At 34.9% G+C, this 25,789-nt stretch overlaps 1 protein-coding gene across 1 annotated transcript in view; it reads left to right on the top strand.

The window, feature by feature from the left end:
• The window catches only part of sas (stranded at second transmembrane protein), a 117,768-nt gene that overhangs the window by 73,951 nt on the left and 18,028 nt on the right, over positions 1-25,789 (top strand). Inside the window, exons 3-5 of the mRNA XM_089640799.1 lie at positions 21,948-22,537; positions 24,122-24,305; positions 24,814-24,931. Of these exons, the coding sequence (XP_089496925.1) occupies positions 21,948-22,537; positions 24,122-24,305; positions 24,814-24,931 (892 nt within the window). The remainder of the gene's footprint in view (positions 1-21,947; positions 22,538-24,121; positions 24,306-24,813; positions 24,932-25,789) is intronic.

Here is a 25,789-nt window from a genome sequence, read left to right as displayed (position 1 = left end):
TTTCAAGATTTCTTCCTGGATTTTGGCTTTTTAAACTTTACAATAATGACGTTCAAACAATATATGTTTCATATGGTTTTATATTAGTATTCTGGGCAATGAGGATTACATGCGGTAGTAGGTCCCAGAATATCTGCACTGAAATAAATCCCGACTGTTCTAAATTCTAGTATTACGTAGTGGAATCCTTATTAATGAGGACGAGGAGAATCTGATCAATGCAAGCAATTCTAAGAGCTTAAAAATACCAAGTCATTTCATATGCATTTAATTTAAAAAAGAGTGTTGTAATTTAACAAAAAATACCCACGGTAAAACTTATTGTAATAATTTATTTTGTATTCTTCCAATAGCTTGTGCGTAAATATTGTAATATGGATTCCAAATGGCAGAATTGTGCTCAAGTTGACTCCTAAAATATAAAAGTTTTGACACAAATATACCTAATTTGCGCAATATATGAATAAAGGCATAATATAAATAAGAGTAGTTGTATAGTCTGTGCAATAAGCTGCCTTATTAAAGAAAATCGATGCATTTACCTGACAAAATACATGTTATATTTGTTTTGCTCTTTCTCTGTGTCTTGTAAAGCGCGATTCGCTGTTTGCGGGCAGATTTGCTCTCAGGTGCGACCCACTTCTGTTTACCGTTCTCCGCGACTCGACGCTAAAATACAGAACATATCAATAACTTTAATATTAACGTGGATATATGAAAAAATGTGTCCGTTCAACATATGTCTTAAATACATTTACGTGATATCATGTAATTGCTGTACAGAAACCGTTACATAATTTGTTTAACTCCGTTTTTGTGACAAATCACTTCAATTACGCTGCATATTATGTTGCTGTTTATTATTATATTTAACGGTTTTTACTAAAATTAGTAGTTATGTGTTTGGCAAGCTTTTTTGTACACGACGTAAATTTAACGGTTGCAAATAAACCCATTATTTAACCTATGAAAATAAGTTTTTCAGTTACACGAAAAACTCGTAACCCATATTTCAGTGTGGTAGCGACATGCTCACTTGACCCGGGGCACGGTCGCAAATCAAACTTTGTCCTGTTCAAGAATGAAGACACTTTTCAAATATAGTAAGAAAATATTGAATTTATTTTAAATTTGTGTTGTTTTAATACACAACAGTAAATCGTAATTTTTTTAAAGAAACAATAATCATTTTCCGTCACAATTTACGTAGTAATACATATTATTTCATTCCAAGTACGTTTTTTTTAACTATCCCGCAGCCAAGTGGGGGAGTAGGTAGTACCCAAAATTACTATCCTTCTTATATTAGCTTAAATATTTGACATATCATTTTAGTATTTTACGTAATCCTGCGTAAATACATAAGTTACCATTAATAATTGACTGAATAATAGGGATTTCTATAATTTAAAATCCCATAAGACAGAAAAACGGATAGGGTCGTCGGAAGACCCACTTGGTTACAGAAGTTTTGTTTGGCATCTTGGCCTGTCAAGTGTTAATTTCTTTCAATATCATATACGAACTCACTTCGATAATATTTAGGGGCTGCTGGGGACGGAAACGCACCGTCGCACCGCGGAAATGCAATGGGAGTGGAAAGTTCGAATATGCCGACTTACCTTTTCTATTATTCCACGGTTTTCTATCTTTTGCGCTGGTTCATACACAAATCACAAAATTTCACCACAATTCGCGAGCTCACGATGGCTTTTTATTTTCGACACGGTCGATAAAGGGGGCTCCGTAATCAAACGTTGTTGACAGGACGATTTTTCAACTCAACTAAAGTTCAACTAAGTCGGCATAGGAGGTAGGAGTTGGATCGATGGGCAACAATAATTTTACAAAGGAGATCAAAAGGAAAGGTGTAGGTAGCACGATGCTAGGTGCCAACAGGGGCGTTTACTTGAAATGACTACTCAGTTTTATACAGGTTGTTATTTTTCAACATAAATCATAAAAAAACCAGTGAACTCGGTTGGAGATTTCGACAGCCAAATCGTTTTTTTTTTTTAAATATTAATATTTATATATATTATATAGAATTAAATATTAATATTATATTATGTGGGGCAATCATTCTCATATCTAAACAGAAATATTACAATGAGTCATATCGCCGAGAATTAATTACTAAGGTCCCACAGTTTTGTCGTGCGAGTAATTCTTCCTTGAAATGGCGATATGACACGTGTACGGTGATTTAAAATCTTATCAAGATCATTCTTAAGTATTCCTTAATTATTGCAATAATTATTTAGGTACATCCATCTGCTGTCTGGTACAGCCGGATTACCAATAATTTGAAGAGATTCTTAATAAATTAGCAATACTCATTTTTCTTCGTGTATACACGAAATATAAACCCAAAACTTCATCCACATTAAGAGGTACCGAACAAGAGAATATAATTAATTTTTTGGATATTTGAACGCCGTTGCTCGAACCCTTTGCCCCAGGGCGATGACCCAAGGTGTCTAGCGGTTGTTACGCCACTGCTAACTACTATCATACATGGCAGTACCCACGAGTACGTAATAACACGCGTGATCAATCGAATGTTACATTCTTCTATGAGGTATGGAGTCGTTATGAATTTAGAGTTTAGAACGAAGTAGGATAAGTACCAAGTAGATACCGACATAAATGATGCAATGGCTGGTAAAAGGTAACATAGTTGCGGTGTAATTTACAATAATAATTGAGTAATACAAGTATGTAACCTACTTTTTAGTTGACGGTTTCTTACTAAATTTATAGATTGCCTAAGGGAATCATTGTAATATTTTCAATATTACAATGTTTCGATGTTCTGCTATATGTGGGTACCTGGAGGTCTAACACAGATGATCGATAAAGCTCCATTTCAATACTAAATTGACAAAATCCGTCATCTATGGTCGGAAGGCGATATTTGCGAGCACGGTCAAAATATAATGAGTCCGACAGTCAGCAGACAAAAGCCGTTACTTTTAGTGCGCCTTTTTAGTGTTTAAAGTTACGTGTCTATCTAATTATTAATCATAAAAAATACTAATTTCGGATGTCTGTCTGTGATGTAACTCCGGTTCAGTAAAGAAACCAGAAAAGCGATAAATTATCTACCTATAATACAGTATTTTTTACCAGAAAATTATTTTAATTCTGTATTTGAAAGCAGACAAGCGATAAAGTGTCTACCTATCATATAATGCATTTACAAAAAATAATTTTAATTGTTATTTTCAAAATTGGAACTAATATGTGAAGCATTTCATACTAGCGATAAAGTACCTGCCTAAAACACAATATTTTTTTTACCAGAAAAATTATTTTATTTCTGTATTTGAATCGTGTATTTCTTTTATTTAAATTTCTTAAGATTGATCTTAACAACCTAAGGTTACATTCCGTGGTTTTTCGCGGTAGTAAATAATACCTACCCTTGAAAATCAAACTGAATAAAAACACAAAATAATTTCAAACCTATATATATGTGTATATATATCGTCATGGTAGGTAGGTAGGTACCTGCATGTATTATTGTCTTGGATGTCGTGACTCCCTGAGTAATAATCGCCAAATCATTCTACAGTAATTTAACACAGTTACTGCATATCATTTATTTACGCTGTTTGAAAATATATTTTGAAGATATAATAGTAATAGTCAGTATTGGTAACCTGTGAGCTATTATTATAAAGACCACAACAGAAGATGCTACGGTTTATCTCTTGCTCGCCCGTCGAACATTCATTCCTAGGTGTAAATTTCACGGTTAACGCATTTCGTCAGTTGAAGGCCCTCTTCAACTATAAATACACGAAGCAAACCATATTCAGAGAAATAACATATTTTTAATTACGAAGTACGTAACAAAGAATAAAGTCCAATAACGATGGACAACTACATTTTAGAATTAAACAATACATATGTGAAACAACAACAAAAACAAGAGACAATAAGGTTTGGTTCAAGTGAAGTCAAGTGAAAAAAAGAGATTGAGAAATTTAATAAGTTCCGGGGATGTTATACAGGGTGTATCGGCACGCCGACAAACTTTAACCAGCTATTCCTTAGCACATTTGGAGTAAAAAATGTTATGGGCACTTTGCTGTCCGGTAACGTTTTTTTTAATAAAAAATTTACTATTCATATTTTCACCACATGTCACCAGTGTTTTATCCTTTGTCAAAGTTTGAAAACCCATCCGGCAATATTTTTTTCGAGTTTCGTTGAATAATGTACATACGTACCTACGTTGGCGCGCTTTTACAATCACAACGAAATGGCACGGCACCATTCGTCTTATTTTTAACTATTATAATTTAGTGTGTACGAAAGAGCGAGGACACTTTTTGACATACTTGCTAATAACAGCTGTTGAACACGAGAAACAATGCCAATAACAGTGACGGAGTGTGGATTTTTTTATAATTTTTTGTTTTTAATTGAAAAAAAATGTTACCGGACAGCAAAGTGCCCATAACATTTTTTACTCCAAATGTGCTAAGAAAAAGCTGGTTAAAGTTTGTCGGGTACGTGCCGATACACCCTGTATAGTCGACATATTAGCATAAGAGATTGGGAGAAGGTTACATTGGTTCTTTGAAAAGGAATATGCAAAGTTTCAAGGTTTCTTAGTAGACGTTGGCAGATATTAATAGGTATTGAGTGGAAGATACTCTCAGAATCATTCACTTCCCCATCTCCTTCCCCTCTTCACTACCTTCAGCCTCACAGCAAGTCCCAACTGGGGATGTCAGCAGGGATTCAGTAGGGATTCAATAGTATTATAATAGATTTTTTTTGTTATTTGTTTGTGGGGTGTTGTACCGTGTTGCGCTAACTCCTTATTTAGCCAAAAATACTTTTGGCCGTGAAAACTATAAATCATATTAGAATTATTCTGTCCAGATTTACAGATGAGACATGATGTGAAAAAACGGGTTTAATTTTTTTACCTCCAAGTGACCTCCAACGCTCCCAACCCTATAACTAAAACTGCCGAATTCGGTCTACGCGCACCGCTTATTGCGTTATGTGGAACACTTTTCGACGACATACTCGTATTAGTACTATTTTCCTCTATCAGTTCTATTCCATAGCACCAACATAATGTGTATCGAATTCTCATATCTGCGTATAATCTTAGTTAGGTATCTATTTACTTAATTATTCCACACAAGGTGAGTACCTACTTTGATTAAGTAACGACGTATTAACGTATTTTGCCGAGATTGCAGAAACCACTTGAAGGCAAAAAGCTAACGCAAAGTACAATGGCTCATTGTAAGGAAACATTACATTGCGTACCGCTGCATTGTTCTAAGGGAGAAAAATGAATTATTTATCTGACCCACGTTACATCACATCAGTTCCAGTGTGTGCTGACTTGTGTGGCAACCACTGAAGATATTATAAACCGATAAAAATATGATATGGGCGTGTCCGTGTGACCACTAAGCAATTCTTTAATTACCTTTGGTGATATTGATCATAAATTTTCAAATGTCAAAATTTTTGATTTTTATATATATTTTTGATTATTATTTATTTAAACCCCACACAAGAGGCCCTGAGATAAATAATTTCCCTCAGGGCCTTTGTCATCTTTGGGGATGTTGTGTCAATGGTCTTTTTAAGGAAAGAAAGCAGAGGAAGTTCTGGTTTAAACAGTGTACGTACAAAATATTATATCCAATTGATGTACAGTAATTGTATTTCTTAGCCCTCCTCAATAGGGTGATCTGTGCTGAGGCAGATTAAACTTATTTAGTTCTTTTTGGTTATTTGTTTTTAGGGTGTTATGCCGTGTTGCGTTGACTCCTTCTTTAGCCAACGTTACAGTGTCCATCATCAGGGCAGATGTGTTCTGCCCTGATCAAACTCCTTCTTTAGTCAACCTTTCGGACAACGTTACAGTGTCGATCATCAGGGCAGATGTGTCATCAGGGTAGATGTGTGATCAGGGCAGAACACATCTGCCCTGATGACACATCTGCCCTGATGTTCGACACTGTAACGTTGTCCGAAAGGTTGACTAAAGAAGGAGTTTGCGCAACACGGCATAACACCCCAAAAACAAATAACAAAAATACTTTTGGCCGTGAAAATCTTAAATCATATTTTTTTATTTCTATTTTATTTGTCTTCTATGTCGTTATTAATGTTTTTTTCAGAGATTTTTCATTGACTTCTTTCAGTGTGATTTTCATTCTTGATTTGTACTCATTAAACTTTTCTATTCGTTTTATATCTGAGGGAAGGATGTTGTGGCGTTTTGTTGCAAAATAAATGTAGTTTTTGTCCGAATATGATTTTATAACTTGGAGTAACTATATAATAAATTTATAACTCTAGCTAACACCCACTCTGTAAACTGCCATCTCAACTTTTCATATCTAACTAGTGAGGTGGGCAATACGTCATTAGGTACTGTAATTAAATGTGATATGAAAATAAATTTTATATCATTTCGTTTCGATCTAGTGTAATGAATACGCGGTCTAATAGAGGATTTCGTACTTTTTAATAGTTTCAATAGTATATTTATGGCATATATCGGTACTTTCAGTATTGTCTTTATGATTCCTGTTCATGAAGATATAAAATCAGTTTATTTATGTATGGACCCAGTTTGCACGAGACGCTCAGCTAAACGCTTAATTGTTCGCGCATATGGTACAGGACAACGAGGAAAATGACGACGAAATTCACGCTACGTTAAAATAACATACCGGAAATTGGTCAAGTAAGCAGTAACAATAATTTCGCGTTCTTCAGGTGTGTATCGTTCCATTGCTTGTTGTCAACTAATTTTATATCTGCCTGCAGTATAAATGTCAAAGCACAATTACTTTTGACCCACCTTGTACTTAGATATAACAGATCCTCATCCTATAATTCCAACCTCCTTCCATTAAAAATATTTATATTAGTCGAAAAGTATTATAGAATTTTTCTTTTTCCTTGGAATCGGTATAGATCACACTTCTATAGATGTGTATTCGGTGGGGAAAACGGATATCTTATCAGGCGAACGCTCGTCTTGTTGGAAAATTACAACTTCCCGTCAGTGTTAAGTCGAGTTGTGGTAGGTCTTCACGTTGGCTAAACTAAATTAGATGTCGGTTAGTGATAATGCAACAAGGCGTGTCAAACAATTACGAAAATAAAGCATAATTTTGCATAAGTGGGCTCCGTGGATACATGGCTAATATGTATAAGTGGTAATGTGGATATATGACTGTTTTGTATAAGTGGACCCATCTATATATGGCTGTTTTGTATAAACTGACACACGCATATATGTCTATTTTGTAAAAATGGATATCTTAAATATGTGGATACATGGACAAATGACTATTTAATATAAGTGGACATATGGATATAAAGCTATTTCGTAAGAGTGTACACATGGATATACGGCTCATTGTGTAAGTGGACAGATGAATATATGGCTATTTTTTATGAGTGTACACATGGATATATGGCTCATTGTATAAGTGGACACAAGGATTTATGGCTGTTTTGTATAAGTGGACACACGGATTTTTGGCTGTTTTATGTAAGTTGATACGTGGATATTAGGCTGTTTTGTATAAGTGGACACGTTGACCTACTACTATTTTGTATACCTAAGTGGACACTAGGATGTATACAGCGTGCATTAACAATACATCCAAATAAGTATGCATTTTTCATGGTTTCAATCAATAATATTACAAATTCCCACTGTTCAAAAAGAAGCCATTACTTTTAAAGTCGCCCTGGTCAAAGTTAACCATTCAAGTTCATCATATTATGATGATCACACGTTATATTTTCAGCACTAGAACGAGATGCAAATATACGGCATTGAACACAACATTTCAGAGTTCAGAACTTTCACCTTTCGACTGCCATTTTTCGAATCTTAAATAAACACAAAACTTTCACTTCACAAATTAAATTTAAATGAATTAAGATGTCGTTGAGACTAATACAGAAACATTATCCTTGTATGCAAACACTTTGATTTTTCTTATGACCTCTGTACACCATGCTTTTTTTCATACCGATCCCCTCATTATGGAAAATACAACGTGACCCATATGAAAAATGTTTGCATTAAAAGATAATTATTTTCATGCTCACTGAGAATTTTATACAAATAGTTGCTATTAGAGACGATATAATATTTTGGGACGTCGTCTAAATCGTCTAAAAAACAGTTAAACCTCGAACTTAACCATAGATCACATAAAATCATGCGTCATTTGTCTTTGCCGTTACCGTTGCCGTCAACGAATCACCAAAAATACAAACAAAATTCACAATACCTAACAGTACGTTAATCATTCAGTAATTAACGCCACATTATACATATATTATGTCTCTTATCAATATTTTAAATACACAATAAAATACACATGCAAAATTTCAACATTATAGACTTATATAAATCAAATTATGTGCGCTATCTTAAACTTTGCGAAAATCGGTAACAAAATAGTGCACATTTTTTTTAAATACATATGTATTTGAATTATTTTCGTGATTGAATGAATGCAAATCTTGGAAGTGTAAATCCCACTTCTCGATATCCGATCGAGCTGTACCTCGGCAGATAGACTCGTCGATGACCATGCATTCAATCAACTTTTGGTGTCAATCGCGTACACAGATCCGCATTTCTCTGAAATCGAACGAAATCAAGAAAGTTAAAATACGAAATAAATGTCAGTCCTATTCAATCGGCATCTGGCAAGGTCGGAAACGCGATTGATTCCGGTCCCTGGGAGGGAACGTTCAATCTCTAGCCAAACCAAAAAAAAAATTGTTGTTTTAAGTTTTAAAAGATATTTATGAAAAAGATATATTATAGTTGAAAACTTTTTTTTTTCATTTCAATTTTTCATCCCGAATCCACGTGAAAAGACGACCAGTATGGAAATTGCAACATCGTGTAAAACGCTCATTACGCAAGCTCATGGTAGAGATAGAAATTAGAATAAAATAATCAATTGCAGCACTGTCTATTTTCGTCGTAGCCTCGAGGGACGGGGAGACATTTTGAACTTTAGGTACTTTCGATTATGGTATTGGGTAATATTGTGAGTTAGCAAAAATTATATTCCCGTCATCTTCTCACTGTGGTCTGTGAGTTGCTCGCAAAGTTATTCTATGTTTCTACTTCTCCATTGTATTGTTGCATCTGTTTAACATAATTTACCATTTTTATTTGCGCATGCATACAACGGCGCAGTAAGTGCGAATAATTAAATTGTAATAGTTTAACTGTATGTCAACCAAATAACTATATTAATTACTCTAACGTTAATGGACGTTTCACACGATGTTTTTTTGGTACAGATTCCGTCGTGGGTCATCTTTTGATTCGGGATTAAAACAGTGATTTGTGCTATTTTTGTGCCGATTATCGTACAGTTTTAAATGGCGGATATTATTTGACGTCTGTCGTCTGTCATTATTTTACGTGACAATATAAAGTTTATATATTCGTTTTATATTTAAAATATTTATAAAAAATCTATGCAATGTGCATTTTCTATGATTTGTTGACGGTAATGGCAAAAGCAAACGACACATACTTTAATGTAATCTATGGTTATGTTCAAGGTAGTGCCTTTATTGCCAATTTAATTTGAGATTTAGTGCCATCCCAAAATATATTTTTTTCTCGTAAATAATGATCGTGTATATCAAAGATTTTTCCTATGGGTTCCGGTTTACTTACCTAGTTAAAAAAGCATCGTGTAATACGTCCATAAGAACATGGTTACGGCTGTCACCGGCCTGCTGCTGCTGTTTAGAAATAAATCCTACCTGATGGCGTATGTGAAAAGTAAGTGAAAAAAATAATATATTATAGATGAATCTTTAGACTGTTCCAGTCCCAATATTGTTCTGCTAGTAATTTAATTACCATGTTAAACCCTTCAGGCCTCTGACTTAATGACCGTTATATTTCTTAAAGATGTTGACAGAAAGTCGACATCTTTAAGAAATTGTGTGTGTCAAAAGAGAATTTGTGTGAATTTCCGCTAGCCAATAAAATCCAAATAAATGGAATATTTCGGAACTTATCCGAAAACTAATTACTGTTTTTGAAATGTGATGAAATAAGCTTTAAAATTTTACTATTAGAAATAAACATATATTTTTTTAAATATTGAAATTTTGAAATCAAACATAAAAAAAGTTTACATGGCTCTTTTTTCCGTCTAAATACTGAACTGGAATTACTGACACATTTTATTAGACAAATAAACATTACTGCCACCTCACTTTTTTCATGTAAAATAATTTATAAAAAAATCACAAAGTTTCATAAATTTTTCGCAAAATTGCGGTCGGAACCTTTGGTTTTATAAAGGTGAATATTTGAATTATTCTTTTTTTTTTATATTAACTCCACACAGGAGGCCCTGAAGAAAATAATTTCCCTCAGGGCCTATGTCATCTTTGGGGATGCTGTGTGGAGGGTCTTTTTGTGGAGAGGAAGGAGTGAACATGGGTCTTGAAGAGTCCCATGTTGTAGGAGGGAGGAAACACAGAGGCCGGCAGTTCGTTCCACAGCCGAGCTGTTGAACTTAAGAACGAATCGTAGAAGCGACCCGTTCTCATGTTCTGTAGTTAACTTGTGACTTCTTTATTTGAATGTAAAGAACTTTCTAACACTGTTTAGTTCTTTAGTTTTTTGACGGCCGGCATAGTCCAGTGGTAACGCATTGGACTGCCATTCCGAAGGTCGCGGGTTCGAACCCGGCGTGCGCAAATAAATTTTATTTGATTAATTTGTGTAATTTCACAATTAATTAATTAAAAATAATATATAGTATATTTGCGGCACGTTCCAGAGTGGAAGATACTACCAGTATCGCCCTGGTGTAAGACCACCATTCAGAATTGAAACGTTGCTTGGAGCCAGTGAGACTATGGCATCCCCAATTGGGGGATGTTGTGAGGCTGAAGGTAAGTGGGGAAGGGAAATAGGAAGGTGGGGAAGTACCTGGCTATTCAGATCTAGTCACTAAACACCAAATGGCTTTAGCCGTGTTTAGTGACTAGATCTGAATAGCCAGGTACTTCCCCACCTTCCTATTTCCCTTCCCCACTTACCTTCAGCCTCACAACATCCCCCAATTGGGGATGCCATAGTCTCACTGGCTCCAGACGGGAGCAGTTGGGACTCTTGTGAGGTATTAACTATAAAAAATAAAAAAAAGTTCATAGTGAATGGTAATATCTAAGAGTTAATATTTCTAACTATAACGGTAAGGGAGACTCAACGATTTTTATGAGACCATGTAAGCTGTTCCGATAAGCGAACAAATTGACTACTGATAATAGCTGTTAAAAAAGCCGAAAAAAATAGCCTGAGGAGTTAAGATGAATAATTCACAAACTTAGTTCAATTTTGTTGTATTTCATTTTACCTCCTCTAATTATTGTTGCAGTGTGTTTTATTGCCCGTTTCAAATACCTATACATTCTGAGTAGGAAAATACACATAAATTCAGCAAAGACGTTAAATGTTTGTTTGCACTTTTTGTCCGCTGTCCTGTACGTGAATACAATATGTATGCAATTCAATGACAATGTTTCATTCAGAGAGAACTTTCGCCGGATGTGGAATTAATGAAGATATTGCACAATGCGCCGTGAAAGTGCTTTGAACGCATCTCTCCACGGGCAAGTCTAGCTTTAACCGCTCAGGCTAATTTGTTCGGTTTTGCAAACAAACAGCTATTAACCGTGGAGTCAATTTGTTCGCTTTTGGGAACAGCTCATATGGTCTCATAGAAATCGTTGTATCTCCCTTAATATCGTAGTGAGAAATATGATCTAAGAGGTGTTAGAAAGAGAAAACTCAACGCTTTTTATTAAAATTATCTCCAGAATAGTTAAAATGTGCACCTATATGAAACCAAACTATCCGACCGCAATTTGAGAAAAAAAATTTAGAAACTTTGTGAATTTTTTATTAATTATTTTTTTATAAACAAAAAAGCGGTGACAATAATGTTTATAAATACATTGGTTTAATAAAACAGGTGTTTTTTTTAATTATCGGTTATGCATGTTAAGTGTTTTGAATAAAATATAAGACGAGAGATTTGTTTTTAATTTTTTTATGTTTGCAGTCAAAATTTAAAAAAAATGTGTATGAGATTTTAAAGCTTCTTTCATCACCTTTGAGAAAAAATTTTTTAATTCAGGATACGTTCAGAAATATTCCATTTATTTGTTTTTTATTGCAACGCGAAAATACACACAAATTCTCCAACCTTCCGACTGCGTCTTTAAGAATTATAACGGTAAATATATATATTTTTCCATATATATATTTAGTCCTTTTATAAGTCCAGAAAAAATAAAGTATCAGGCCTATAAAAATTGATTTAAAATCTCATACATTTTCGGTTATAGTTTTATTGTATTTATTTTATAATGTGGCAAAAATTTAATTGTAAATAAAACAGGCGGCTAAAACGAATTTAAACCTTATCGCCATCTACCCAAGGAGTGTTATTGTTAGCGGCTCGATTCCAAATGTTACACGACGTGGTGTATCACCTTATATGTTGGTGTTTTTTCTTTCTTTTGTTCCTTTTATTTATTGTGTGTTGTTGATATTCTAACATGATTGAATTCCAATTGTTACTCTATACACAATATTATATTATATTGAACGTAATGCAATATGCAATGCATTGGCGTTAAAGTAAATGTATTCTCGTATGCATATTGCATATCGATACATGGCGAAGTGTCAAGGTTTTGTGTGGGTCGTGAGTGGTGGTGCTGTTTGATGTGCTGTCGTATGGCCGCCTGTGCAGCCTATTCTACCAGTAAATCGAAGGAAAACGTTCTAACATTAACAATCATTCTGTTCAACATAAATCCACGGCAAATAAAATCTAGTAATATAAATAAATTTAACGAATCTTGACTTGGACGAGCTAAATCTCTTCACCTCGTTTGCTTACTCGTGTATCACATGAATCCAATAACAAAATTATATATTATATTGACATTTAAAAAATATTTTATGTAAATTTCAGTAAACAACCTTTTGACTTCATCCCCTATTCAAAAGGCGGTTTATTGAAATGTATAGTGTTTAATGTAGAGTCATTGTTAATTACGGAGGTAATTGAATTTCTAGTTCTTGGTTTCTGCTATTTGATGGCTATGCCAAAGCTAAACGCTGAAAACCACATGAATTTAACAAATTATTACACGGAAATGAATATACTAAGAGGATTAACGCACACTTCATACGTAAACATACACTCCACCAGAATCTATACATCTGCTCTGATGATGGACGCTGTAACGCTATCTGAAAAGTTGGCTAAAGAATGAGTGAATGTGAAAAATAGCACACAACAAACTCTATAAGTCCGTAGTTCCTATAAAGTAACAGGTACAATAAATAAATCCCTAAACAAGATGCAGCAGAGGCGTCTGAACTGATCAAACTTTATACTGCATTGTAATAATAATGGCTTTAATGGCTTCGTATTACTTAACTACATTTAAAATAGCTAAACAGATCAAACTTTATAATTCATTGCAATAATAATGGCGTTAATGGCTTCATATTACTTTGTTACATTTAATGGCTTCATATTACTTCACTTCATTTAAAATAAGTTTCTGGAAAAATACTTGATGTTTTTCCACCAAACGTAAAACATTTTTGAAACAATTATAAGAAAGAAAGATTTCAATTAAATGAATATTTCACTACTCTATAGCTTATGATAAAGGTGGCGTTAACTTAAAAAATCGAAGAGAAATTTAATTACCACAGAACTGTGAGTTTCAGTGGCTTTCAGAGAAAGACGTGCAATTTTATAATGCCCATTATGCCCGAAAGGTATTCTGAAGCGGTTCGCGGATGGAATTACATAGATATTTCACTACCTTATAGCTCATGATGGAAATGGCGTTCAGAACAGAAAATTGTTTTTAAAACTTAAATATTCTATCAGAAAAACCTGTGAAAAATTGTTTACGACAGAACTGTTTAAAGACCGTTGTTTCACAGAATTTGAACAATTCATCGAATTTCAAAATTATAATTCAAACTCTGTGAAAGACCTATTCAAGTTCTATTATTATTTGATCACGGGTCGGTTGTTTCACAGTATTTGGATAGCACCAGAACTTGAACAGGACTTTCACAGAACTTGAATATTAGCTTTGAAATTTGAGACAACCCGTACTAAGAGTTTCAGAGGCGCACAAAAAACACATTTTTTGCTTTATACAGGTTATTTAAGTTGAAATTGCCTTCTTATTACAAGCCGTTTGTTTATTGTTGTGTTGTATTACTGCATGGCTTGTATTTCAGCAGCGAGGTCAAATTGCAGCACCATGCTGAATGAGACCACGTAATATTATGATTTGATTATAGTGAAAGGGACCTTTCCGCGGTTGCTCTGATTGACGGGTAAACAAGTTTTTAGGCCAAAAGGTCGATGATCATGATTGGAAATTGACCCTATTTACAGTCGTGACGCATAAATAAATTAAATAATATTAATTGGTAATCATATTCATAAAATCAGTTTTATGGACAGTAACACTCACGGTGGTAATTATAAAATTTTATCAAGAATACCTAAATTCTGGGTTTGGTACGCAGTTGTTTCATATATTAACGCAACGTAAGTTATAATTTACGCGTTCTCATGTGACGTTAATTTAATTATTTTAATAATTTATAGTAATAATTTTGCAAGTTATGCTTTAAAATATTGAGTCGATGAATAAAATAGTTTTATCCGTATACAAACTCAATTCAAAAGAATCGGGTTCCAAAATACAATGGTAGAATAATAATAAATACTGAACTAAAGATTACATTTTGACTACACCACTGAGATGCTTCTTTCCCATGTTTTAATTAATTATTGGAGTAACTAAACCTGGAACTGTTCTGATTCTTGGAAATTATCACACACTCTAAACTCGGTATCTTGTTTCGGTAGAATCTGGCTAATTTGCAGATAATGTCGGTTTGTTCTAGGCACTTTTGTGAAGTCATTTCGTTTCTTTGAATAAATTTACTTTGTTTTCCTGTCATGGGAAAAAAACTAGACGATTTGGCTTAGTTAACACACAAAAAGAAATGTTGATGGCATAATTTGTGTTCAGGGCAGGGAATGAATATAATTATTACACGTCAAACAAAATAAGTATAAGTTATAACAAATTTGGTCGGTTGCAAGTGGTGTACAAATAAAATAACTATTTCAATCAAAAAATCTTTTTTTTGGTTTTACTTGAATATCGCACAAGAACTTCCCTGATACAGTGGGACTTTGTGCAGTGATCTTGCATTACTACTGTACCGAGAATAAGGAAGGCGGAATAATAGTCAAATTAATAAAATTAACTAACTCAAGAAACATGAGTAAGAGACAAAGGACAACCGTTTACACTCTTTTATAGTCTTTTCTACTTTTCTTATACTTCACACTAAGTTACTAAGGCCGACTACCTAAAGGACTTGGCATGCAACGGATTTCGAAGTGTCACGTGACCAAGTCAGTGCCTTCGAGCAACGACATTTTGCAAATGGCTATAATTGTTGGCAAAACTCGCTATTACTATTGATTTTGTGATTTTTACCGCAGGAATATCAAACAATAGGAGTGATTACACTATTTTAATCAGTGAAGTTTACGTAGCGACAGTGCTGACTTCGTAATTTGCCGACGTAACGCTATGATTATGGCATTCCCAACATCGGGGTAAATTGTGAGATTGAATTGAATGCGGTGGGGAAAATGGGGTAGGTTGGGTCTTTTGTTCAGATCTGATCACTAAACATGCCTAAAGCCATTTCAAGCAACGTTTCGCTTGTACTCTGGTATTTCACCATGGTGATACTGAGAGTATTTGCTAGTCTGATGAAATGAACTAGTACCTACTTAAGTACTTCCCGACTGTGATCCGTATCACTTTTTCTAAATGTTTTTAACAAATTGAAAAAGTTAAATTTAAGAAAATTGAATTGGTTCATAGATTATATAAAACTTTTACAAAAAAAATGGCTGCTAGATGTAGAGGGTCCATACACTTACTGTTAATTAGTGTTATTTTTTGTACACATTTTTCAACTATTTTTTTGTAATTGTTATGATTTGTTTGGGCTTGATGAAGTCTTCAATAACAGATGTATGTTTTTTTTTGTTTTTACTGCACAAAACTGCATTTCGCTTTATTTAATGTTACAAAGAGTTAAATTATTCCCGACCCGGACAAAACACTTTTACAAAGGGTCTGTAGACCATAATGACTGCTTGTTACTATTTTATAGGAGAGAAGAAGGAATCCAGTCGGCGAAGCTTTTTATAATCTAACCAAGTAAAACACATTGACAAGCTAATTATAAACAAACACTGTCAAAGAAAGCCAAAGAAATTGATAAGGCAAAACATCTGTTTTATCTGTTAGCCCTAGTTTTACCTCTGACCGCTAGGTGCTAGGCAGGAGCCTGTAAAGTAACTGGTGGTGAACTTTGCTAATGGTTCGTACATTTTTAACAGTAATAATGTGTAATAAAAGTAGTGCCGGCCGGCGTGGTCTAGTGGTATACGCTTTTGACTACAGATCCGAAGGTCGCGGGTTCGAACCCGGCGTGCGCATATAAATTTTATTTGATTAATTTGTGTTATTTCACAATTAATTAATTTAAAAATAATATATAGTATATTTGCGGCACGTTCCAGAGTGGAAGATACTCTCAGTATCGCCCTGGTGTAAGACCACCATTCAGAATTGAAACGTTGCTTGAAATGGCTTTAGCCGTGTTTGGTGACCAGATCTGAATAGCCAGGTACTTCCCCACCTTCCTCTTCCCCATCTCCCTCCCCTCCCCAATACCCTCAGCCTCACATCATACCCCAATTGGGGATGCCATAGTCTCACTGGCTCCAGACGGGAGCAGTTGGGACTCTTGTGCGGTAATACTGTAAAAAAAAAAAAAAAAGTGCATGTGTGTTGTAGTCAGTGGCGTCCAACAGAGTTTGTTTGGGCTTAAAAGAGAGGAAAGGGTAAGACAATGGTCAATGTCCCGCCGTTAATGGCACCTTGTACCTAGTTTATTATCCGCCGGGTACAATAGGCAGCGCACTATGAACTGGCGCCATTCAACTAACGAAGGTGTGGATATTATAACTGTGATCAATACTAACGTGGAATCTCCGAATAACTTTTGCATTCAGAAGCGTGCACTCATTGAAATCACAGAAACAATAGATGGACAACCTTAGAAACAGAGGTAGAGGATCCGTTACCCGGTTTGGGCAAAAGGAAAAAAATGTTGGCCTTATATGATAATACTTAGAATTAGTTTGCACCCATTTCTAGGAAGATGCTCTGTATCGCCTGGTTATATGCATCTCCCTCTAACACATGTTCCTGCATTCCACTTTTTCATTTCAACCTGTTACTCAATTGACTGTCCCTGTCTGACAGTTTGTAGTATCTACATCAGTGCAATTTGCAAAAATTTATTATTACATCGTACGTCTGTTAAGAAAACCTGTGCAGTGTACAAGTTAAATGTTTACTCAGTGTTTACTCACAATATTAATTTATTTTAAATATTTTGTCTGGCGTATTTGGATATCTGTAGTATGTATTTGTAAATATAATTATTCCAATATCGCTCGACAGATGTCGTTAGAGTGTGCAGTTTCAAGTCAGGATATTAAGTTTATGTAGTTTAAAGGTGACTCAATAGGTGGCAGTAGTAGTACCGCGTGACAGAAACAACATGTCGGACGTTTGGGTCTAATACCCGAATGGTTACGAATTAGCTGTTGTTAGCCGATACACAGACGAGCATCTCAGTCAGCATTTCCCATGGAATAACTTAGAGCGTCTTATTATAGAATGAACGTTAGTCCAGTTGGATATTCATTATAAATACGTCATGATAGTAAACATACAAACCGAAGTATTATTATAACCTGCCGATAATCTCAAGTGTATTGCTATTAGAAGTTAACAGTACACCACAAAATGTTATTTGTATTACACGCCACTGCGCTAAGCTTCATGGCATTTGAATCCGTTTATTAAGACAAGCGACAATGTGTATTTTAATGACGGGTATCTCACAGACCTGTCCAATTCAAGACATTATTTACGCTTTCTCGATAGTTCCTCCTTTGTTTGCTAAACACTTCTATTCTTACATCGCTTCGAACTCGGACTAATGTAACGGTAACATAGCTTTAAGTGTTATAAAAACGTCAACTCTCTTTGATCATGATATTTTGAATTTATATAACACGTGTTGAACCATGGTAACTTAAATTTGACTGCAGATGTGGTTTTATTCGGCCTCTGTGTTTCCCCTCTCATACAACACGGGTTTTCAAGACCCAGGCTCACTTCTTCCCTTTCTTCAAAAAGGCCCTTCACAACTGACGATCTTGCCATAAGTAATGATTTGATAAATTAAATAAATTTCTAGAGTTTTGTGCCAGACTGTAGTCGAATGAGATCGTCTCCTACTACGAAATTTCATGGTTTCACAGTTGTATCATATGAAGCATTATACACATCACACTAAATTATGTGCGCATAGTTTGGACGTGGCATGTACGTATTATATGTTGGGGTGACCAGAGATGTACAAAATGGGTACCCAAAACCATTTGAAATGCAAAATGGAAATGGGTCAAAACTTTTCCATTTGAAAATGCAAAATGCAAAATGGTTTTTAGAAAAGCATTTCAAATGCAAAATGCAAAATACCTATTTTCAAAATGCATTGAAAATGCAAAATGGTTTCTCAGGTCAAACAATCAAAATAATTATAGAATTTTTAAACAATTTTGTCATTTAATAATGGACATCAATGTAGAACAAACATATTACATGATGGTAAATTCAAAAACACCACGACTACGGATTATGAAACCACAAACAATTTGCGGGGGACTAATGTTGCCAACGTAAAAACATAGAAACTGCTTTCTAACATTTAATATTACAGCGTCATGGCCCCATGTTCAGTATTTGAATCAGTATTTTTTATAACAATTATTTAATAAGCAATAATTATTAGCCTGAAACACTCATCCACATGGAAAAATCTCATGATAAAAGATACATGATGCCAACGGGACTTGAACCCGTGTCCTTTCGATTTCCGGTCGACAGCTCTGACCACTGAGCTATGGCGGCTTATCTCTTATCCGCGAAATAATTCAATATATACTAATGTTTCATTCAACAATTACTGCTTGTTACATTTTTTCACCTGAAACAACCAACTTTATTTTGGTTTGGCTTTATTATAGTTGGCGTCATGTATCTTTTATCAGGAGATTTTTCAATGTGGATGAGTGTTTCAGGCTAATAATTATTGCTTATAAAATAATTGTTACCCTTTGTGCTATGCATAAAAAATCTTGTCTTAAACATTAGTTTACCAAAAAAATAATAATTAGTATTTTTTGTAATGGTATCACTCAAATGCCAGGGCTCCTACCAGGGAGCAACTTGACAAATGTAAATTATCTCTCATAGCGAGGTTGAGGACCGACTGATATTTGGGGCTTATGAAAAAAAGATGAGTGGAGATAGTAGGTAGAATGTTGCAAAAAAGCATTTAAAATGGAAAATGCATTGAGAAAAGCATTTAAAATGCAAAATGCAAAATGGTTTTTAGAAAAGCATTTAAAATGCAAAATGGAAAATACCTATTTTGCATTTTGCATTTCAATGGATTTATTTGAAATAAAGCACATCTCTGGGGGTGACGCACTACGCTATAATCTTCCTCAGGAGAGGGGGTCAGATCAATTGGGGAACTACCGCGGAATATCATTTCTTTGTATGGGATCTGTCAATTTGACAGATGACAGTCGCGTAATTACGGCGCTCTGTAAAATGTTTTGACCCCCTCTCCTGCCATAATTGTTGCATAATTTCAAATACAGCCTGGCTAGCAGATCACGTCGCATATCGTCGCCCCGCCCACACTTATAATACATCATCTTTCTAGGTGTGACAGGTCTGTAGGGGATTGTATGGCGAGCAATATGGAGTTTTATAAAATAATTTAAATTATTGAAGACAATATTAGCGATTTCTAAACGAAAATCTGAAACAGAAAAATCAGAAAAGGATACGGTCACATCTAGGACAAGGGTCCTGGGTTCGTGTCCTAGATGTGACCGTATCCTTTTCTGATTTTACTGTTTCAGATTTTCGTTTAGAAATCGCTAATATTGTCTTCAATAATTAAATATTACAATTTGAGGTTTTACTCAATAAAGTTATTCCGAAGAATAAATAATAGATATTATCAGCATAAAATTTATGTAGCGCAGTTTTGTGTTGTTTCACTTCAAGTAAATACATCTTTTTTGATTTTTTAAATATGTAATAAATGAAATAAATTGTTATTTGGTATATTGCACAGAAGATTTTTTAACACAGCTTCGGAGGGATTTTGTAAGAAAAAGAAAGTTGGAAAAGTTAAAAGATTGAACAGGCTGTAATATGAGTTGAATTTAAAATGTAGTTTACTGCTTGATATGCGAAAATTTGATACTATAGTGAAAATGTTGAAACTTTTTCAAAAGATTATTTTTGTTGGAGAATTTGTAACTTAATCCACATAATATATTCCGTTCTTACACCTCTTGGCACAAGGCTGCCAATTCGGGTCAGAAGTTAAATTAATTATTAATCAGGAAGATAATATAGAAGCAAGTTCCCACCGCTGACTTGTTTCCGGTTGGTTGGACGATAGGAGCCAGACCCACTTCCTACTTCCTGTGCACCTGCCACCTGTTGGCTCCGAGGGTATTCCCCATAATGATACGCTATCTGTTTCCAAGACGAGGAGTGAAATGGTGTTTACTTAGTAATTAGATACCCTTGCTTATCTTACTACTTTACATGGACAATGTAAGCATGTAAAGTGTGTGGTTAATACAAGATTAAACGCCCTTGAGGTGATTTTCTCACGAAAACGGCGCCATACAAATAATCCAATCATTATGAACAGTTGTGACGGCAAAATACTATAATGTCTAAAAATTTACAGCAATTTCGTTAGAGTGTTGTCCCGGTAAAACAGAGGTCGTAGGTTCGATTCCTAGTTGCGACTATTACCTTTTTCAATACATTTATTTGAATTTCAATTTTTGTTGTCGTGAATGGATGAATGCAAATATTGGTAGTGTAAATTTACCCACTTCCTGTAATCCGATCAAGCTGAAACTCGGCAGATGAACTCGTTGTCGATGACAATGCTGTCTATCAATGGTAGCAACAACGCATACACACGCGGATACATAAGCATTTCTCTAAAATTGGAAAAAGACATTAGAGCAGTTAATATACGAAATAAATATCGGTCATACCCAATCGGGATTTGGCTCAGTTGTTACCGCGGTTTACTTCAGTCCCTGGGGGGGAAGTCAAACCAAAAAATATAAATATACATATTTTTCAAATATGTATATCTATTGATAAAAAGATGTAGGTATTATAATAAAAAAAAACAGATAAGATTTTTTAATTTTACTTATCTTCTTCTTTAATTATTAAAATAAACCACTTATTTTAAATTCACAGCAAAAAAAAGTTGTTTTGTACTCGTTTCAAGTAGGTAATTCAAATTGTCGAATCGGTTGTCTCAAAAATCTGAATAGCAGCAAAAGATGTATGAGATGAAGATGTACGAATCAGGAACTGTGTACCAGAACAGATTAGATTAGTATTCCACACCTATAGATACCTATCCCTTTGGGGAAATGACTACTTTAGAAGAAAGTTATGTTAGCTAGAATTCAAAAATCGTAGTAAAATAATTGGTTGTTACGGCTCATTTTCAATATAACATATCTATTTGTACTCGTACTTATTCTTGTAGAAAGATTATAAAATTATTATTTCTATCTTTCCAGGTCCATTATTACCAACGCCACTACCAGCTAGTTCTAATGCAACAACGACGATCACGACAACGACAACAGAAACCAAAGACTTAACTACCAAAGCAGGAGATGCCATCACAGTCTCTCCCGGAACCGTCAGCACACCGGCTATTCCCGCCTTGAATATGATGCAAGAAGAAGACGTGATCATCAACTCTCCAAAACACGTTGAAACTGCGACCAAGCAAGGGAGGGCTTTGAATATATCTGCCACAGATCTAAATTCTATGGCAAACTCTTTAAACAGCTCCGCAGATAAAGTGGAAGCAGTCCCAGAGTCGAGAAACTCAAAAATAGTAGTTGCAACTGCTTCGAAAAGTTCCCAGATAGACTTGAGTGATGTTAGTATGGATAGTGACGATATGGACCTAGAGTTTGTGCCAAAGAGCGAGAGAAGTACAGAAGTGAACAGTGTGAAACCTTTGGGTGAAGGGAGGATTGTGAACAAACCAGGCCTGGTGGCTACAGGGAAATCCTTTGAGCCTCTGCTTGTGCCTTCAACAACCAGCTCTAAAGATGTGATTGAGGCTACCTGCTTGGAATCGGGGATTTTGTACAAGGTAAATGAAATTGTATTTAATTATTTATTGTTTAATACGAAATACCATGGTCAGTTAGCGATATTTGCGAGCACGGTTTCTGATAAGCTGTCAATTTGCACGACTTTTTGGATAATTTATTTCGTTATGCAAAATAACTGGCTTTTTAATGAATGTATGGTAACGGAACGTAAATATTTGAATAAAAGAACACGTCAGACAAGTACTTTAGACAAGTGTGGGTTTTTCAGAATTCGCCGAACATTTAATAGATACAACCATACATTTAGTAAAAATATGGGAGTCCATATAGTGAAAATAAAATAAGAATAGAATTTAGAAGAATTAGAAATATTTTAATCGAATAAAAAAAAACAACAGTTAGAATTTCAACCGAAAGTTGTTCCCTTTGTCCCTATGTAATCCCTAACCTTCCCCTACTCCTCTACATACCTCTCCACCAGCCTGTCTTTGATTCTCTCTCCCTCTTTTTGTCTACCTTGTAATTGACATCTGTAATTTAATATAGTTTATATTAACATTGTCCTGAAGAAGGTTGAGTGTAACTGAAACCGGTCGACCTATATAAAGTGGTTTAAAACAAAGTAATTTTTTTATTTATCATGACACAAAGTGTTTGCTTTCTTCGATAATTCAATTAATTCATCTAAGATGCGATCAATTGATTGTCTTCCAGCTTCGAGAAACAAAAGTTGTTAATTATGACTTATGACTGATGAACTCATGAACGCCTTTTTAGTGCCAAAAAGTACATGCGAACTGCCAATATGTAAGGTCAAAGGTCTCCAAAATTGGGTTTCCTTCCATTCCTCCTACTCGCCTCTGTGCATTGTAAGTCAATGAAAATCAGATAAAAGTTGTAGAAAACCTTAATAAAAATAAGATTAGATGCATTTTCCAGTAGTTTAATCCTTTGTGAAATATAACGCGGAGAAGGGATAACGATGAATTCGTTCACGGGATAACGCCATGTAGTCCAGTCAATGAAGACATTAAACTGGAACAAATTAGAAAAGCTTAATTTTTGCAGGTGGATAGTACCTACCTACTACAGAGGGTACTTTAACAAAACTCCCCCCTAGCTTCTTCCCCAGTGCCGCACCAAACACTGAACTGTATTATTCTACTAAAACTTTGACCTTTAATTTCTCTAACTGCCTAGTTGAAATTTTATATTATTTACGAAATTTGTAAAATATTTACAATATCAAAACGTAATCGTACGTACAAAAATTCAGATTTGTAGAAATTATTCCAACATAAAATTCTTATTCAACTGGCCTATGGGCTTTTTCCAAGGTAATAAGATGAAACTTGGTACATAACAGGAGAAACATTCTCAAAGGAGTATAGCAGATAGTCTCCGTTTCATCAATAATAGTAGAGCTCCTCATGTTATCAAAATTCTAAAGCGTTTCTCTACGAAAAACCTAAAGGATTAATTTTCAATAACTGTGCACTACAACAGCTTTCATAACACTTACATAATTTAAAAACTAGTTAACTCTTTTTGCTTTTTATAAATGTTATGTTTGATTTGGTGGTGTAATGATTCACAAGTATTGACAACAAGCTCTGTTCCAGATGGGTTCCCGTGTGGAGAGGGACTGTGACGAGGTGTGCACCTGCCTGGGCGGGGGGCGCCTGGAGTGCGAGCCTCGCTGCCGGGGGCCCTTCTTCCGCAGGGGCCGTGCCGTGGAGGACCCCCTCTGCTCGGCCAAGCCCGTGGAGGACCCGTGCTGCGCCATCCTCGTCTGTGCCGGCTCCAGTTCGTATTACTTCTTATATACATCACTTGCCAAATGGGTTCTATCAGAACAGTCCTCCATCTCTATATCAAGTCGTCTGACTTTCTTATCTTGCAATGCCTTGGTTTCTTTTTGCTGCGGGGATTTCTCCAGCTTATTATTATTAGAACAGTTTGTCAATTTTTCCAGTATGGTCAATTGTTTATCTACATCTTGTCGTTTGACTTCCTTATCTAGCTATGCCTTGGTTCCTACTTTTGTTACGGGGATCTCTCCAGCATATTATTATTAGGAAAAGTTCATTTATCCTTCTTGCTTGGCCTATAACCTGTCATTGGACTTTCTTATCTGGCTATGTCTCGGTTCCTTCTTTTGTTGCCTAGATGTCTTCTGCTTATTATTATTGGGAACAGTTTGTTTATCCTTCTTACATGGTCAATTGTCCACCTACTTTAGCGGCAGTCGTTGGACTACCGCTAAATAATGATAAACATATAATTAATGGAGAAATATAAAATTATTTTACAGGTAAAGCTGACACCTGTAGTGTAGGAAATGCTACCTATTCTATCGGGGAGAACTTCAACGAAGGATGCCAACGGGCGTGTCAGTGCGAGGCTGGAGGGAAAATATCTTGCATGCCAAGGTAAATTATTTTACTAATATTATATGGTGGTTACTTTAAGGGGTATTTTTTTGGTGACCTGAAAAACCTTTAGAAAATGATTTAATGTCATGAAAAGTAATGAAACAAAAACCAAGTGAAGAAGCCAAGCACAATAAGATGGTGGTTTATTTTAATTATTTCCAATGAACGTATTACCAAAATCTCATATGTTATTAATTCATCGTCTAGAAAAATAAAAGCAGGTGCTTACCGCTAATTTGATAGTTGAAAAACGTTTTATAAATCTTTCAAACCGTTTTACATAAAATAGTTTAGTGGTAAGGTTTTATAAATCTTAAATATAAATAAATTACATCTGTAGAGATCTGTCAAAAACTTTATATTCATAATTAACTAAAGGCTGATGTAAGCGTGATGAGTAAGATCAAGAAAGGGACGCTTAGATGGTTTGGGCATGTAGAGCGAATGAGCGAAGAAAGGAGTGTAAGGAGAATATATGATGCTAATGTGAATGGTAGGATAAGTTGGTGACGCCTGAAGAAGATATAGCACGACCGAGTGAATCAGATATTTGAGTCGGGCCATGTCAAGAGTCAGAATAATAGAAGAGTATGTATGAGACGATGTATGAATGTGAATGACGCAAGGAGTGTGTACCAAGACCGAGTTGTTTGGCGGTCCGTCCTCTCTGCCTACCCCTTCGGAGAAACGGCGTGATCGTTAGTTAGTTAGTTAGTAACTACAACAAGTTGTACTTATTTATTTATTTACGGCACATTTAAACATTCGCTTCAAATACAGAATAAAACCTTTTTTACTAAAAAAGTTTTACAAAATAATTTTACAGTATTAACATAATAACAAGATTTAAATTAA

This window comes from Hesperophylax consimilis, chromosome 16 (assembly GCF_061612785.1).
Source record: "Hesperophylax consimilis isolate HC1 chromosome 16, BYU_Hcon_1.0, whole genome shotgun sequence".
In the NCBI taxonomy this organism is placed as follows: domain Eukaryota; kingdom Metazoa; phylum Arthropoda; class Insecta; order Trichoptera; family Limnephilidae; genus Hesperophylax; species Hesperophylax consimilis.
This window is presented reverse-complemented; position numbering and strand designations above follow the sequence as displayed.